An 18,147-nucleotide genomic window follows, 5' to 3' on the forward strand; every position below is an offset into this window, starting at 1 on the left:
CTTCTGCACCTGATGCGCAGCATGAAGACTCAACTTCTTTGATGGACTCTTGTGAGGTCTGTTCCAAGTGTCCAAATGACCTTGAGCACTGTACTGTAACTCAGTTTCAGGGTGATACTGATCTTCTTATCACCTTGGCCATTTTAGAGGACAGTAAATGTGTAATGCTTTACAAGCTGCACATTGACTTCTCTAAAATATATACAAGGATAATTTCTATAGCATTGCTTCTTCAGAACATACAAAAAATGGTTGCTGAAATGGGAGGGTGTACTTTTGTGAGATACTGAAACATTTAAGGAGTCTAGTATCAGCTCTGTGAAGCTGCCAGGATGAAGAACTTCCTGCTTTCCTCTTGCAATTTCTTGATAACATCCAGCTGTGTTGTGAACATGAAAAAAATAATTATATTAAATATAAATAGATAAAGGTGAGGTCCTGAGGTGAAGCGGAGAGCATTATAAAGGTCTCACAACCAGTCGTGGATCATCACCTTATACCATGGTCACTTCCCAGCATTGAGGAGTTCAAGCTGTTATTGATGTTTGCAGAGTAAAACTGACTCACAGAACCATACACACACACTGACTGCATTGCAGTTCGATTACAGTGCTCAGGGTCACATGGGAAAAGACGTATGAACGAGGCCCACACTGACATGCGTTTACAGCAGAGACAGTGATGTATGAGCCGTAGCATCGCCCCGCCAGCAGCTCCTCTCTTCCTCTTAGTCTCACAGGAGATTCATGGGGTTCAACCTCAGAAGTGTTATAGCAGCTGCTCTTCAGAAGTGGAAAACATGGACCGACCGACCTGGAGACCTGGAGACCTGGAGAGCAGATATACATTAAGAAGCAAACTCCCACATCGGCATCGACTAAAAGCAGAAAACCAGCATGTAGTGATAGAAATATGCAGATATAAAAACAGAGAGCGAGAGCGAGAGAGCGAGAGAGAGAGAGAGATAAACGAGTATAAAGGCATCATTTTAGTGGTTATTACTGCTACAAGAGTTACCACAAGGAAACTTTGCTTAATTACAAGGATTTATAAAGTAAAGACATACAGATAGAGAAATAAATAGAAGGATGGACAGCTGGTTAGATAGACAGACAAACAATAGATTGATCGATAGATAGAGACAGGTAGGCAGACTCAAGGGTAGATAAACAGACAGACAGATAGACAGACAGATAGACAGACGGAAGGGCAGATAAATAGACAGATAGAGAGATGGAAGGGTAGATAAACAGATAAACAGACTGTCTGTCTGTCTGCTAATTGTTTATCTACCCTTCTGTCTGTCTATCCTTCTGGTTGTCTGTCTGTTTGTTTATCTTTCCTTCTGTCTGTCTGACAGACAACCAGAAGGACAGACAGACAGAAGGGTAGATAAACAATTAGCAGACAGACAGACAGACAGACAGACAGGAGGGTAGATAAACAGACAGACAGACAGACAGACAGACAGGTGGAAGGGTAGGATAAACAGATAGACAGGTGGAAGGATAGATAAACGGACAGACAGACAGAGCTGTGTGTTATACTGCCGTTGAGGGGGGATGGGATTTATTGCCCGCCATTAGAAGCACTAATCTGTTGCAGGTGGTTCAGGCTGTGAGCTGCAGCTCTGAGGCCTGCAGTTGTACCCCATGAGGCCCCACCATACATGTGTAAGTGTGAATGAACAGGAGAAAGTTTGTGAGGAAAAGAGAGTTTGATGAGCTGTACATAAACATGCAGAACCCAGTGCAGATTCTACGTCAGGAGTGTGATGAGGGTGGCTTTGCTACATCTGGATCATCAGGATGGCTTTGCTACATCTGGATCATCAGTGTGGCTTCACTACCCTGAGAAAGTGGGAGAGAATAAAGCTCAGTGCACATCAGCATACATTACATCATCCTGTACATTACAGAATAAATAAACGATCTACGGAGAATATTCTCGGCTCAAATCCTTCGGTAACTGACGAGTAGATCTGCAAACTTTTACTACAAACTACATAATGTATAATTACACAAAGCTGATCGTGGAAGACATTAGAATTGTTCTACATTCTGTATTTTTGGCCTAAATAATGTGCACAGCCACGTGAGACTAATACACTATTATAATAAAATACTGCCTCTTGGTGGACAAGTTTAGTCATTACAACTAATCAGGTGACGCTTGTAAACAGGAGTCTACAATCCACATCCAGAGCACTGTATAATGCTGGATTTAGGCTCTAGAGTCCCTTTTTTATTTAAATACCGATTAAACTTCTGACAATTATCATTTTTAAGGTGGAAATAAAAGGTCTAGCAGATCGTTTGGTCTTCTCGATTACATTTATGCAGTTTGGCAGGTACCGGTTATTGAGAGCATCTCAAAGGCTTGGCTGAAGGGACCAGCAGGTTAAGGGCCTTGCTCAAGGGTCCAGCAGTGGCAGCTTTGTTTGGTGGTGCCAGGATTTGAACTTATAACCTTCCACAGTCCAATGCCTTAACCATTGAGGTACCAGTTCCCTCTTGATAGCTAGCAGACTTATTACCTCATTATACCTCAAAGTTGAGCAAGAAAACATTCAAGCAGGTCTTCCAATATCAAGAATAAGAAAGGATAGAACATCTTCAGCCAGGATCTCCAAATCATTTCTACAGTTTCTGGTATATACAATATGGGTAAAAGGTTATGTAGAAAGATATGTTTACTTTAGAAAGAGATTAGAATAGAGTGTAGAAAAGACTGAACTGTGATTCAGTCCCCATGTGCTCTTCTAATAAACTTCACTCTTCAGGCAAGATGTTCCACCATTAGGTAGTGATGTAGGGGAGAAACTGAGGAGATCTGGGGTTCAGTCAGGAGTTCACATTCATTATGTTCAAAGCTCGACAGATCTTCCAAACCATGTAAAGCAAATCTTCATGGAGCTGGCTTTGTGCGCAGGAGCAGTGTCACGCTGAAACACATTTGGGTCTCCTAATTCTAGTGAAGCAAAAAGTTCCAGACTACCACAATCAAAAGACATACACGTGTGCATTCAGCTTTCAGAGGAAGAACCACACATAGCTGGAGCAGGCAGGTGTCCCGATTCTAGAACATTGCAGGTTTGAACACGAATGAGAGCTCAGTTTATTAAAGATGAAAGTCTAAACAAAGTCTGACAAGCCCGTGGTTTTTGACCTTCTGCTGCGATATCTAATCTGTAACGTGATAAGAATAGCAGCGATCGTATCTCACCTCAGAACAGCTCGATCCTGTACTCAAGTCCTCTCATTCTCAGGTAGCGCGTCTGCTCCAAGTGTAAAGAGACACAAAGCTTGTGTTCGCGATGCTTTTACTATTTCTTTCACATCTTTTTGAGCAACAGAATTAGTTGGTTAATGAGTTCATGATGTAATGAGTCATAAACCTGCAGTGCAGCAGACCAGGAGAATTTTGCGTTGGATTTTTAGATCAGATCCATCAGATAATCCAGTGTGGAATTACACATTGTGCAGTGATTTTTTTTAATAACCAGTGATAATAATCTGTACTGTATCTCAACACTCTTAGTGTCAGAGTTTTTAACACCGAGCAAACAATCCAAACTGCAGAACGCCATACTAAAATGTTTCCCATAATCAGGAGGCTCAGAAGAACCAGAGGGAAACCAAGAAACAGGGATAACAAACACAACATCCACAGACAGTAACCCACGATTAAGATTGCAGTCGGAGGCTGTGGAGCAGATCGAGATGAAAACAGGGTGGATGCTTTGGATATTGGTGTTGAAGGATACTATTTCTTCCTCCATTGTACATCTGCTGATCACACAAATAAGTCAGTGTTCCATCACTCAGTCATTTACACAATATGGATGCAGGAGCCTGACATTTTATTTAAACCTGTTCCAGCACGACGATGCTCCTGTGCACAAAGCCAGATCCATGAAGATCTGCACCCCAGGCCTCCTCATCTTCTCACCCCAGTACCTGACTGACCGCTGAAGCTGTGGTATTAAAAGGTCTCTAATATACAGAGGCAACATGCAGCTTGTTTCTTAACAAAACTTCAAGACAAAATTTTTTTTATAAAAACGCTGTCAATTGAAAAACCCAAACGATAAAAATGCTTAAAAAAGGAATCAGAAGCCGATTAAAAACAAACCTTCAACATTCAGCCGAGGCTGTGAAATAAATACAGTGTAGTATTTGTTAAAAGTATTTATATATTTATTTCAACTAAAAATTACAATTATGTAATTAAAAGGATAGAAAATAGAATAATTAATTAATTAATATTTTTATTAAAGACGTTCGCACGTTCCTTTCGTTTCTATGCAACAGACGAAGTCGCGAATTTTAAAAAGGGGGGGGGGGGGGAGCGCGCACAGACTAAAAAAGAAAGAAAGAAAATAAATCTCCAACTAGTGAAGAACATCTCTGGAGAGTTTTGCTGAAGGTTTAGAGAAATGCTGAGTGTGTGTAAATCTGTTTATGTGAAGGGAGGATTTTTAATGAAAATAAATCTTCTGGACATTAATGGATTTGTTTGGTCGAAGGAACTCAGTTACCGTGTTTGCTGAATAGAAACTAAAGGAACATGCATGTGTCTCTCAAAACCCAGGTGTCTTCCAAACTTTTCAGAGTTTTCTCTCCAGAGCTCCAGATGAACACTCCACAAGCTCCTCCAGTGATCAGCACCTTCTCAGGGCTGGTATTTGTAAACCATCCTAATGACCTGATCTCTGTAGTACGGGAACCAGTCTCTGAAGAGGGTGGCGTAGTAGGTGTACCAGGGGTAGAAGGCCTCGCTCTGACGAAGCGCTCCGGCCTTGATGATCTGATACGCAGCCTCGTGTGCAGGATACGCAGGCATGTCGATGTAGCCTCTGTATCGGGATATGAAAACATCTGTAAGTATTCATACCCCTGGAACTGGTCATAAGCGGGAATTAAAACAGACTTAATTAATACATCAATATAAATGAATAGGATGTGGTTCTACCAAGAATCGAATCTGCCCAGATAATGTCCAGCAAACGGTCAGTGAGACTCGATATAAAAGCCAGAAGCAAGAAGAATAGGACAACATCTGCTAGACACCTAAAATGTTGTATTACCCTGAGGAAACCAGGCCACAGTGAAGCATGGTGGTGGAAGTATCAAGATGTTGTAATAATGGATTTTATGGCGCATGTGCTTTTTCAACGTCTCATTCCACATACAGTGTAGAAGATGTTCAGCTAGATTTTGTGGAGATTTATTCAGCCACAAGGGTGTTAGTAAAGTCAGGTAGCGAACGTGAGAATGTGATGTGCTCAAATTTATTATGTTACAATAGAGTTGAAGCTCTATAGCTGAAGATCTTACACTCCAACCCATGAAAGCAGATCTTTACAGAGCTGGATTTTGTGCACAGAGACATGCAGGAACAGTTTTGGGTCCTCCTAGTTCAAGTAAATGCATCTGTGTGCCTCCAAGTTTGTGGAAACCACATACGGCTGGAAAAGTCGGGTGTCCCAATACTTTTTGCCATGCAGTGTATATAAATAAATAAATAAATAAATAAATAAATAAATAAATAAATAAATAAATAAATAAAATATTCAATCCACCATGACACCAAACTCTGAGCAGATCTTACTTGATCTTCTCCATGGCTGACTCGGTGTCGATGAGGCCCAGGGTGCATATGGTGATGCTCACGTTGCTTTGCTTCATCGCCAGCTCATGTTGGAAGCTCCCGAAGAAGCCGTTCAGGGCAAATTTGGTAGCGATGTAAGGCAGAGCGTACGGAGAACACATTTTACCTGCAAAAGTTCAACAAAGTTCAAAAGGACTGCTTTATCAGAACCTCCAAGTGGGAGAACAAAACTCTACTCACCCAGCAAGGAAGAGACGACTATTATCGATCCATTGGTCTTCTCCAGACGTGGTAAAGCTTTCACAGCCATGTGCACGTAACTGTGGAAATTCACCTTCACAGAGTACAGGTAAAGGAGAAATGCAAGAACATAGAACAGGTACGTGATTATTTTCACCAGTCAGGAGAGTGTGATTAAAATAACTACTGTTTTATTGCTCTTAAACACAGCAATCTGTCGGGCAACTGACAGCCTGCGGTACCTAAAGGAACATGCCGGTCTAATTGTTTAAAAAAATATTAAAAAAACTTGATGTTTATTCTCCAACCAGGAGAGGGCGCTAGTTTCTGCCTGTATAGTACCATACTATAATTAAAACATAATAGGGTAAAGGGTTGAAAAACCTCACCTGCATGAGCCATCGAACATGATCCAAATCTTTATCCCACATCCTGTACGGACTCGGCCCGATGTGGTTAAGCACGAGGTAGTCGAGCCCGTTAAGATGCTCTTCAGCAAACTCCACCACCCTGCTCACGTCAGCCGACTCGGCCATGTCCGCTGAGATATACAGAGCTTTCTGAGCTCCAAGATCCAAACACTTCTTTACAACCTGCAATCAGATCAGCAACATGCAGATACAGAAAAACCTTTCCTGCGGAAATAATTCCACATTTAGTCGCCATGTGCTGTTATGATAAGTTTCACTCTTCTGGGGAGATGTTCCACTAGATTTTGTGGAGATTCATTCAGTCACAGGGGTGTTAGTAAAGTCGGGTACTGATGTAGGTGAGAAGGTGAGAAGGCCTGGGGTGCAGTCAGTGCTCACATTCTTCATGTTTAAAGGGTTGGAGCTCTATAGCAGGAGATCTTGCGCTCCAACCCTCGAAAGGCAGATCTTCGTAAAGCTGGTTTTGTGAACAGGGGGATTCTTATGCTGAGAACTTCTTAACCCTTACGTAACAACAGAGCAGAACAGGGTATGTTCCTTCTAGCTGGATTTTTATTAAGTGAAATCAAAATGTTACAAGACTACTTTTGCAACACACCAACAGAGGGCAGCACAAGGCTGCACGCACAGTCACAGGGAGCACAGAACTTTAAAAGTCTCATTATGCCAAAAGACATCGTCCTGTGTACATCAGGAGCTGTGCAATTGGTACTTTTCTCCTCACACGGGAGTTTCTCTCTCCCCGGAACACTTCCGCTTTAGGGTTATTTGCCAAATTTGGCTCCTGCGGACTTCACCCTCTTTCTGAAAATGAAGATCCAGCTCAAAGGTCTCCATTTTAAAAACTTTGAGGAGATCTGGAGAGAAGAGCAGTAGTTGCTTGAGAAACTTCAAAAAGAAGACTTCCAGGACAAGTTCCAGAAGAACGCTGGGAGCGTGCTGGTATCGTGTGCAAACGTACATGAATAAAGAACTTTCTTGTAAACAGGGCGACTCTTTAAACTTTTCGACTCAACCTCATGTTCCTCAAGATCGTAATCACATACAAATGTAAAAGGTTTTATTATTTCAGTAACGTCCCACCCACTGACCTCCTTTAATACATGTTCTCTTCTCGCCGTGATGACGATCTGAGCTCCCATGCGAGCGTAGTGGTACGCCACCTGCTCCCCGATGCCGGTACTCGCACCCGTCACCAGCACCCTCGTTCCTTTCAGAGACTCTGGTGGCGAAGAAAAATGCAGACTTTCAGGTAAATTTACATTTACGTGAAACAGGACTCAAGACAAAAAGCTGAGCAAAACAACCTTTTCCTGCATGTGAGTGCAACAAGCCGGTTTTTATTTACAAAGAAAATGATTTGAAGGAATAAAACTGTACCACAATCTTCCTCTTTTTCACAATCACACAGATTTTGTGCTTGTTTCCTTTCAAGCCATTTCAGGCACATTTCTGTCGCTCTTTCAAGAATCAAATACAATATCATATTATATATCATAAATTATATCATCGTACGTCTTATTAAAAGTGTTTCATTATTTTTTTTATTGTTTTTAATTCATTTGTGTTTTTAGTGTATGTAAGGAGCCCATGCAAGGCGATAAAATCAGCAAACACGCGTGAAAAATAAATAAATAAAACTGTACTACTACTATTAATTATTATTATTATTATTATTATTATTATTATTATTATTATTATAATAAAAGGTGGAAAACTATTACTTCCTTCCTTACACATATTCTGTGTGATTGATAGTCAGAAATTTCCTAGAAGGATAAGATTGTAATTTTTTTATTTTCAGAATAGGAGAAGCCAAAAGAAGAAGAAGAAGAAGAAGAAGAAGAAGAAGAAGATTGTTATATAATCACGTATGAGGAACATCCCAGCAAAGTGTGTACACGGTTGTTATCCACGAAGTCAAATACAAAGAAATAAAGTCAGGAAATGAAACCACCCCGAACGTACCCTCGGTGAAAGAAGTTCCACTCCATTGGAACGCAATCAGAACTGCGGTCAGACTTCCAAAGAAAAGGGTCTTCACGGGGAACTTCATGGAGAAGAGCTGCGGTGACCTGCTGTGCTGAGTTCAGGTGAAAAGCTCTGATTGTATAACAAGAACCTTCCTGCAGGTTAAAGTGTTCCTGCAATCTGCTTAATCTCCTGCCAAAGATCTCCAACCATCTCAACATCTCATCCACATCAGCGTTTATTATTTCTAATATTTCTACCCGCGATTTTATACTATTTATATTATTATGATATTATCTATTTGTTTGTTTGTTTATTTATTTATTTCTATATGTATTTATTTATTTACAACAGTGTTGCACTTCAGGACAAATCAGTTCCGTGTATTTTAGTGATGTGTCGTTCATGAACGAGTCGGTTCCATGAGCCGACTCTTTGCAATGAACGTGAAGAGCCGACTCCCGTTGAGGTGAGCCGAATCTTCAGCCTCTCCTGCTCGACTCTACTGAGAATCTATGCGTGCATTTTAATTTAGCAAATAATCACAGAGAGAAGAAACATGCACTAAACACTTTGATCTAAATTCTCATAAAGTTAAAACTTTAAAATACACTGCATTATATTGCACGTGTATTAGATTTGTTTCCGTAATCCCGTCCGGTGGAAACAATACGCCGCAAAATGAGTTCCGGTAATTGCATTAAACATAATTTATAGTTTTCAAAAATATATAAATTTAAAAGTCACCTAAAGATGTATATGCACGTATTCGGTCTACTACTTTACATTGTGTAGTATCCAGCTGTAACATCCTAACATATTACTACAGGACCTTGTAGGGATTTTGTAGTTCAGTCCTTAAAATGTTGGGGGTTTTTATCAGATGGTTATGAGGTCAAATTCCCAAACACCAAAGTTCCACTGTTAGGCCCTTGAGCAAGGAGCCTAATCATAGAACTGATACATTTTTATAAACAAAATAAATGATTTATCCTGATAAGAGTGTCTGCCACTTTTAATTTTTTAGTCTCTGCTTTATATTTGCACATTTTTATTTATTCTGCTGTAAAATGAAAATCTTCCTCACTGTGGGACGAATAAAGGTTTATCATATCTTATTTTAAATGTGTAATACATAGACAATACATATGCATGGGAATCAACGATACTCAATGATATTTTTTTACTACATACTCTGGCCTTCATCTTTTTTAAATGTGGTAAAAAGAAAAGAATCCGTTATCTTTGTTATAGTATATATTTAATGTTTAAACTATTTTACTTCGATCAACTGTATTAAGGCTAAATGGTTTGTTATATTATGCTTTTTTTCTTTATTATATGCTCTCGCACGTGTTATTATTATGCCATGTTATTTTCCACCAGCTCTGTTTGCTCCTGATGGGGTCATCGCTAAAGTTTTGTTTAATTGCAAATAAAACCCAACCTTAATTTCTGGTTTGTAAAAAAAAAAAAAAAAAAAAAGAATGTAAAAAAGAAATTATCAACATGTAAATAAAAAAGAGAATTAATAAAAAAGAATAAATAATTATTTCTAATATTTGAAAACAAAAATTTGAAATAATTCTTAATTCTTTTAAATTAAAAGAAAAAAATTCCTTGGTTTTCACCTGGTGTAGAACCTCACCGGGTCACCTTCACACCAGTTCCTTAACAAGGAAAGGCCAGCAGTGTCTGCTTCTTGAGAAAGCTGAGGAAGGCCCAACTCCCACCACACATCCTCACAACGTTCTACAGAAGGACCATCATGGGCAGCTGCTTTACTGCCTGGTTTGCAAGACCCTACTGTAGATAATGAGGAAGACTGAGAAGATTACCAGGGTCTTCATTTACACCATTAGCTGCATCTTTAAAGTGAACAGCATTTTGACTGATCTCTCTCACACACACTGTTTACTGCTCCACGTCTGGGAAAAGTTCCGTTTCAGTGTGAACTGCATTGTATGTGGTTGGAATGACATTAAAAGCTTAATTGACGTGAATTATTTCATTATGAAGGGGGCGTGGTCTTTAAAGAAGGCACTCACCTTAAAATGATAAATCAATTAACTGAGTCGGAGTGGGAGGTGCTGTGAAGGTTAGCCACGCCCACTCTCATTAAAGCTTTCGCAGCTTCAAACGAGTTAATTATTTGTTGTTATTATTACAATTCAAACAAATGTCACAGAGAAACTGTTTTAAGGGCTTTGGATTTCCTGGTGGTAGTGAGTTCAGGTATGAATTTCCAAACAACACACAGAAATAAGGCTTAGCACACTTAGCTTTACATTTGTATGAAATAAATCGAGCTCGAACAATAAATGTTTATCAAAAAGTTTATATTTATATAATATTTAATTATATATTAAATGTTTGTACGTTTATTCTTCTTTACTTTATGATTAAGGATTTTTGAGTCATTTTTAATTGATAAGGTGTCAAGATCCAGAGGTTTAACAATGTTCCGCCTGTAGATGGCGCCATTGCTTCCTACACCAATATTTCCTTTGCAAAAGATAAACATTTTAGTAAATTAATTTATATTAAGCCTCGAAAGTTTTATATATTTAGTTTGATATGGAGTTTTATTTTACATTTTTTGTTTAAACAACACCGATAAAAAATCGGAATAGAAAGCTACGGAGAAGCCAAAGTTTAAATTTAATTCAGTTTTATTTCTATAATAACGTATAGAGGGTTACAGAAATTAATAATTACAAATTATTAATAAATGCGACAATAAATTATACAAATTATTATAATTTTTTTTATATAATAAATGAATCAGAGGTGACTGTTGATGATGGAAAATCCCTGAAACTTCAAGTGGAGACTTTTATTATAAGGTATAAATGAATTATTATTATTATTATTATTATTATTATTATTATTATTATTATTATTATTATTATAGACGTCACGTGGAACATGGAAATTATTATTATTTTTTTTTTTAATTAAAAGTCCACTTCCGGTTCCGGCTGTTGCCCTTGTGTATGTTGTGAAGCTCGCTAGCTGTTTGCTACATAACCTGTTCTATTCTACTTCTAATTCCGTTTCCACAAATTAATCAGAGACTCATATTAAGATCTGGATCAGGACTTGAAGGCGGCATGGCAGCCAGGATTCTACCAGTAGTCAAGTAAGAGGTTCTTCCCCCTAGTTTTATAGCGAAATAGTACAGTAGGAGTTAGCATGCTAACATGTTAGCATGCTAGTTCATCAATAACAAGTTGTGGAACTGATGATCAGGTGTGTGTGTGTGTGTGTGTGTGTGTGTGTGTGTGTGTGTGTGTGTGTGTGTGTGTGTTAGATACAGTAGGTCATCATGCACAGGAGTAATGGAGAATTTGTATTATACGTATTAAAAAACAAATTATTCCTGTGCATGATGACCTACTGTATCTAACACACACACACACACACACACACACACACACACACACACACACACACACCTGATCATCAGTTCCACAACTTGTTATTAATGAACTAGCATGCTAACAGAAATGGACAGTCAGGTAATTATATTAAATATAAACCTGACTGTCCATTTCGGTCTCAGATTTTTATTGTGTTTGAGAGACACGTGCATGTTCCTCTTCTGTGTTTATATGCACCAGGTGATGTCTATACATTTGCAGAACTTTTCTTACAAAAAATATAAATCCTCCCTGAGCATAAAGAACAGATTTACACACATTCAGCATCCGGACAGTTTGTTTCTCCAAACATTCTGCTGAAATTCTTCACTAGATGGAGATTTCGTTCGTTCTGTCTTGTGATGAGGTTCATCTCAGAGCAGTTCAGTAGGATTGAGGTGCGGTGACTGGGCAGGTGATAAATATCACTCTAGACGTCTCTCTAAATAACACGTAAAGAACTCAGACGTGCGCCTCGGCTCATCGTCTTGTTGTACGGTGAAGTCGCTTCCAATGAGACGCAGCCCAGATTGAACTGCACGGTGATGAAGTGTGAAATGGGAGTCATGTTGGTTCACTTTCTGGAATCTTCTCTGCTTCAAAACAACCCCAAACCATTATATCCTCCACCTCCATGTGTGGGGGTGAGGGAGTCTGATCACATCTTCTCCCCTGTTCTCCATCTCACACAAGATCTTCTGGTAGAGATAAAAACTCCGTGTCGTCCCTCCATTCACTGTCTGATTACTGTGTGTTTTTCTTTTGTTTGTTTTTTAAGGTTAGCCACAAAACTGGGCATCGCCGGAGGAGCCGTGTACGTGGCCTATGACTCGGGACTCCTCGGTGGGAGCGCTGAAGGGTCCAAGGCTCTGAGCAGAGCTCAAGCAGCCGTCCGTCCTGCCGTGGAGGAGTGGGCCAAATACTTCAGCGTGGAGGTAGAGTACACTTCCACTAGTCAGGCATTTAAATGAACTCTGTCCCAACCTAATCATGTGTTCCATCAACCCGATCGTGCGTTCTATCTGGTATTGGTACAGGATTTCTGTATAAAAGTCATCTTTCAGTATCATTAGAACTTTACAGATCCATAAAGAAGTCGACGTGATGTTAAATATTGAATAGTAAATTGTTTAACATTTTTCTTTCATCTGGTTTCTGCTTCAGCTTCCTGCAGCACCTAAAATCGAGTTTTCTCCAGGTGATGCCTGGAACACAGGTAAGAGAACAAACTTCACCTGTTTATTACAAATCAATATTTACATATAAAAATAGGTGTTCTATACAGGAAGGAGGAACAGAGGTAGCGGCAATTCAAAAGTATTGGGACACCCGCCACTAATGTGTACACACTACTGTATCAGATGTCTTCGGATGCAGGAGACCCGAACCTACGCCCCTGTGCACCAAGCCAGCTCCATGAAGATCTGCTTTTTATGGGTTTGGAGTGGAAGATCTTGAAGCACCATTTGGGATGAATCGGATCATTTTAGAGACTCGGTTCTTTGAATCTTGTTTATCAAAATGACTTTTTTAGTCATTTCATTCATTTAATCGCCTTCATATCGTCTGTGTGAGTCACGTGATAAAAGAACGGACGAGTCTGACTCAAAGAGTCGAGATTTAAACGACTCGGTTCTGTTTCCTTTAAATAACTCAGAGATTCATTATTTCAGACGTCTCGTTCTACTGAGTCACGTTAAAGACTGGTTTAAAATAAACGACTCGTCACTAATGTGAACGCTGACTGCACCCCAGTCCTCCTCACTTTCTTACCTACATCAGTACCTGACTGTCTCCACGAGATCTAGTGGAACATCATCTGAGAAGAGTGGAGCTCATTATAACAGCAAATGGAGACTAAATGTTGGATGTTCTCCCACCCATAAAAAACAGATCTTCATGGAGCTGGCTGTGTGCACATCATCATGCCTGAGCACGTTTGGGTCTTCTAGTCCAAGAAAGGAAAGTTTCATGCTCCTGCATCCAAAGATACAACAAGAAGAATCATATATGGCTGGAAAAGTCAAGTGTCCCAATACTTTTGGTACTTATTTTACGACTCGTCGGCGAAGACGCGTTTCTTCTGTAAGAATGGTTGTGGTCTGCAGCGTTATCATGTGTGTGTGATAAGAGCTTATGAACATTTTGCGGCTCATGACAGATGTTCTCTTGGTTTCTCACGAGTTTGATAAGATGAGTCTGGCGCCCAAAAAAATGGAGACAAAGGACCGACAAAACGGACGGTGCGATGACTTGGTGTGTGTTTTTTTTTCTCTTGGCAGGAGTCCGTAAATCCATCCATGCTCTATCAGTGGCTCCGAGCGTGGCGTGCGAGTACACCGGTCACGGCATCCAGTATGTCAAGAACCTTATTAAATGAATGCATTAGTTAAAAAGATCTGCATTTCTGATTCCTGTGTGTGAGCTGAACGCTGGATGGAACAACAATCCCAACACGTACGAATCCCAGACATTCACTCGAAATGAAAAAGAACGACTGAAGGCGTGGTCAGGTTTTTATTATAATTACAATTGATACCTGTTTTAAAGGTATTCCTATAAAACGAGGAGATGATCAACATGGGATATAAACATCTATATTATTATTATTATTATTATTATTCTATTTATCTGTTCCTGGTACCTTCTCAGACCCTCTGAGACCAAATCAATGTACTTTGTTGACTATAAAAATAAACCGGAACTTTATTTGGAAGGTGTGTGTTTTTATTTTATATTATAATCCTGATCACTGTGATGCACAGGGTAGATGTGTGATCTTCACTGTTCAGTTAGCAAACAGATAAAACACTTCACACACTCACACACACATTTACCAACATCAATGGATGGATGATACCCTGTCTGACCAACTGTATTTATCCTACATTCAGTCTGAATAGAGGATTGTGATTGGCTGAAAGGAGTTCAGGTGTGAATAGAGGATTGTGATTGGCTGGAAGGAGTTCAGGTGTGAATAGTGGATTGTGATTGGCTGGAAGGAGTTCAGGTGTGAATTCAGAATGTTGAACACATGTAGGTAAATAAATAATGTTGTGATTCGGGGCATTAGAATTGTAAATGTTATGAGTCGTATACAAAAAGCGTTATTTTGATCCATTCATGGAATAAGGTGATGATCCACGGTGAGGTGTGAGACCTTACACCATTATAATGTTCTCCACTTCACCTCAGGACCTTCTTCATCTCCACATCTACTCTACATGTAACACCTACACCTGGATCATTCCTCACTCTTACATTACACATTTAAATATGACCTCCAATGTTAAAAGAAAGATGCCAGAGATCTGTTTTGTTCTGCCTCAGTTTTTTTATATCTTGATTTCAGGTTTTTTTTTGCATGACATCAATTCAAGCAACACATCAAGCATTTTCTTTAATCACACTGTTAATCCAGTCAACATACGGTGCAATTTCAGTGTAGACATTAGGGACGTCTGGATAGTCGCAAATACGTCCACGATTGAAGGACACGATGCCGACAGCCACACCGCTGCACACCAAAGGCCCACCAGAATCCCCCTGTCAGAAACAGCACAAATGTGTCAGCCATGAAGATCTGCTTTACATGGGATAGCGTGAAAGATCTCCTGCTGTAAATCTGTAAACCCTATTAAACATGATGAGTGTGAGCGCTGACTGCGCTCCAGACCTCCTCACTTCTCACCTACATCACTACCTGACTTTACTAACACACTTGTAGTCATATAGAATACAGATTAACATGGCAGAGGTAGAGCTGCATTACATGGCAGAGATCATTCTCCACTCATGGTATTTCAGCCTACAGACCCTTTTTTGAAACATCATGTAGGTGTGGGTGAAAAATGATCCTGAGACACTCTGTTGTGAAGCTCAACCAAATCTCTTCAGCTCTACCTGCATGCTAATATGTACTGTGCTGCTGCCACATGATCGGTTGATTCGAAAACTGCATACCTGGCATGCTCCACTTGTGGTTCTGTAGCCTCCTGCACACAGGATGTTGTCCGGGAGTGAAATATTCAATGCATTCCAGCACTTCTTACAGTCTGTCATATTGATGATGGGCACCTGAGCCACCATGAGGTCATTCACCCGTAGTTGGTATTCGGTTCTTCCCCATCCTGCGACCTCGCACTTGATGTTGGGATCGACCGCGCGGCTCTTACTCTGGATTTTAATGATCTTCAAATCCCTGTTGTTCAGATTGACTTTCCCTGAAAGCTTATTTAGAGAATTCGTGTCAAAGGAAAACCAGGACAGGGCAATAATTAACAGTGATGTATGCTAAGTTCATTGTTTTTCTAATAACTTAATAACACATGCAATCCATGGTTTCTGTTATCACTTACATTATAGCAGCTGCATACAGATGTGCGTTGTCTAGACGAAGCATCATCACATCATACATATATCTATAAAATCCTGAAGGCTTTAAGGATTTCTCTTACTGTAAAAATACTGACACTGGAGACTCCTTTCATTATCAATCAACGCCCAGGTTTTTAAAGTTATTTCTTTTGGAAATAATCGCAAAATTAATAAATTTAATCACAATGAAATGAAACGCGTCAATCTGACGTTCGGAATTTTAAAATATTGTGAATATAATTTATTTACATTCTTTCTTTTAAACTAAAAGGTTCCTTAGTTATTAATAGAGGTCGAGAAAACGATTTCGCTGTCATTAAGAGAGCGCCCTCTAGAGGCGAAGCACTGACATCACGTGCTGTTTTCAATTATATAGATTCATTCATTCATTCATTTTCTCCCGCTTATCCGTAATTCGGGTCGCGGAGGAAGCAGTCTAAGCAGACCCCCGCCTTCGACTGCTGCCCAATCCTCACAGCACCGTCCCTTACGGTCCCTCCTGCAGGTGGTGAGCCCACGTGAAGGCGGCCCCACGTCACTCCGACGTCCTTGATATTTCCCCCTTAAGGGACCCCCGGAGCATAGAGGGTTAAGGGCCTTGCTCAAGGGCCCATATTATTTTCAATTATACAATTCTGTTAATTAATGAATGGATTCATATTTATTTCCTTTAGCAGGTAATGTTTTGTATTTTATTATTTTGTAATGAAGTTCAGTATTATTTTACATGCAGTGTTGTGGTTTTTTTTTAATTATTTATCCAGTATCCATTTTAAATGTATTGATAAATTTTTCCGGTGAGTGCAAAACAACCTGGCTACCTGTCGACCTCCAATTATTCATAATTTGTTAAATTCATTATACATATGCTTAAGTAAGTAAATCTTTAATTTCAATACCAATGAATATGAAAAAAAATGGCATTCATACAAATTAACACAAAATAACAAACTATTCCAGCATTAGGAGGTAAAACAAACTTGTTTAAACTCATAATAAAATCTCCACAATAATACTGATGGTCACGCCGGCTCATGTGATGTTCTCTTACAGACCCCGATTAAAGAAAGGACAAATGATATGACCCTCAGAGAAAAATAGTTTGGGGACCCCTGGTTTAAGTCCCCCTGGTTTTGCTTATGCGATGTTAATGAATTACGAGGTTTATGAATCAAATGAAGTTATTCGTACCTTCAGAAGCATGATGTCTGACCCAAATCTGGGATGTCCCCTGTATGATGGATGTATATACATGGCAGTCACTTGGTATCTTCTCATATGGTTCGTTTTCCAATCGATGTTTCGAGTCCCCATGACGACACTGACGTGACTGCTGATTTATAAAAGAGACAGATTTCAGCCACATTTATAGAAAAATGTTAATTAGAAAAATGCAACACGTGTAGTCTACCTTACGTAACAGTGAGCAGCCGTGAGCACGTAGCTGGGGTCTATGAGGAACCCTCCACATATGTGCTCACTTTCCCTCTGCACAGACACCATGTACTGCTGGGAGTTCATGCTGGCTTTCTTGCCATGGATGATTTCTTCTCCATGTGCAGCTGAAAGACGTTTTATAAAAGAGTCTAGGATTCACGGTATTACACTTCAGGAATCTGTTCCTTATCCTTCATTATTTGCAGAAATAAGAACTTACCATGAAAACCCATGACGCCGAGAGTTGCAGCAAACAGCAGCGCATGCAGCGTCTTCATCCTGCCACCGACACACAATGAGATAAAGACTCCTACGTCTTATATAGATGCATTTCATGACTTGTGGTTTTCGTAATCAGGCCACAGAATTCACATCTCACCATCTTTACACTTTAGAGTGAAGTGCCAAGCATTCATTAAATCTTCTATTCCAATCCAAATAGTTATTCGTGTCTAAAATTGATGTTGTTATTGTGCAAGAAGTGCAAAAACTTCTACTGGGGGAGACAATAAGGATTTCCAGGTTCACGAAGTAGAACATTGGGGCGTTTCTGATTATAGAAATGAAGCAAAACATGGTGGAAAAAGGCAATTTTTTTTTTATCATGCCTCATATCAGGCATATTAACATTTGGTATTTTGATAAATGATCACCAT

The 18,147-nt window shown here is 39.6% G+C and overlaps 3 protein-coding genes across 6 annotated transcripts; 1 reads left to right on the top strand and 2 right to left on the bottom strand.

Annotated features, from left to right (window-relative positions):
• Positions 1 to 4,608: 4,608 nt before the first annotated feature.
• Positions 4,609 to 10,122, bottom strand: hsd11b1la (hydroxysteroid (11-beta) dehydrogenase 1-like a). Of its 3 annotated transcripts, XM_083559405.1 has the most exons (7): positions 9,904 to 10,122; positions 8,253 to 8,367; positions 7,376 to 7,506; positions 6,243 to 6,446; positions 5,854 to 5,947; positions 5,614 to 5,779; positions 4,609 to 4,858 (listed from the first exon to the last, which is right to left on the bottom strand). In XM_083559405.1, exons 2-7 carry the CDS (start codon positions 8,338 to 8,340, stop codon positions 4,675 to 4,677), a joined length of 867 nt encoding a protein of 288 aa, XP_083415531.1. In that variant the 5' UTR covers positions 8,341 to 8,367; positions 9,904 to 10,122; the 3' UTR covers positions 4,609 to 4,674. The 3 variants fall into 3 exon arrangements, with proteins under 3 accessions (XP_083415531.1, XP_083415532.1, XP_083415530.1); XM_083559406.1 differs by lacking the exon at positions 8,253 to 8,367; XM_083559404.1 differs by lacking the exon at positions 9,904 to 10,122 and having other exon boundaries at positions 8,253 to 9,223.
• Positions 10,123 to 11,215: 1,093 nt separating this feature from the next.
• micos13 (mitochondrial contact site and cristae organizing system subunit 13) lies at positions 11,216 to 14,393 on the top strand. Its single transcript, XM_083559487.1, has 4 exons — positions 11,216 to 11,397; positions 12,456 to 12,612; positions 12,842 to 12,893; positions 13,960 to 14,393. Exons 1-4 carry the CDS (start codon positions 11,369 to 11,371, stop codon positions 14,055 to 14,057), a joined length of 336 nt encoding a protein of 111 aa, XP_083415613.1. The 5' UTR covers positions 11,216 to 11,368; the 3' UTR covers positions 14,058 to 14,393.
• Positions 14,394 to 14,530: 137 nt separating this feature from the next.
• Positions 14,531 to 17,841, bottom strand: LOC310736029 (anionic trypsin-2-like). 2 transcript variants are annotated; one of them, XM_083559421.1, is made up of 5 exons: positions 17,712 to 17,841; positions 17,466 to 17,616; positions 17,246 to 17,384; positions 15,641 to 15,907; positions 14,531 to 15,223 (listed from the first exon to the last, which is right to left on the bottom strand). In XM_083559421.1, the coding sequence occupies exons 1-5, from the start codon at positions 17,767 to 17,769 to the stop codon at positions 15,065 to 15,067; spliced, it is 774 nt and encodes a 257-aa protein (XP_083415547.1). In that variant the 5' UTR covers positions 17,770 to 17,841; the 3' UTR covers positions 14,531 to 15,064. The 2 variants fall into 2 exon arrangements, with proteins under 2 accessions (XP_083415547.1, XP_083415546.1); XM_083559420.1 differs by having other exon boundaries at positions 17,246 to 17,387.
• Between the last annotated feature and the right edge of the window lie 306 nt (positions 17,842 to 18,147).

Source organism: Silurus aristotelis (genome assembly GCF_946808225.1).
Source record: "Silurus aristotelis genome assembly, chromosome: 13".
Lineage (NCBI taxonomy): Eukaryota > Metazoa > Chordata > Actinopteri > Siluriformes > Siluridae > Silurus > Silurus aristotelis.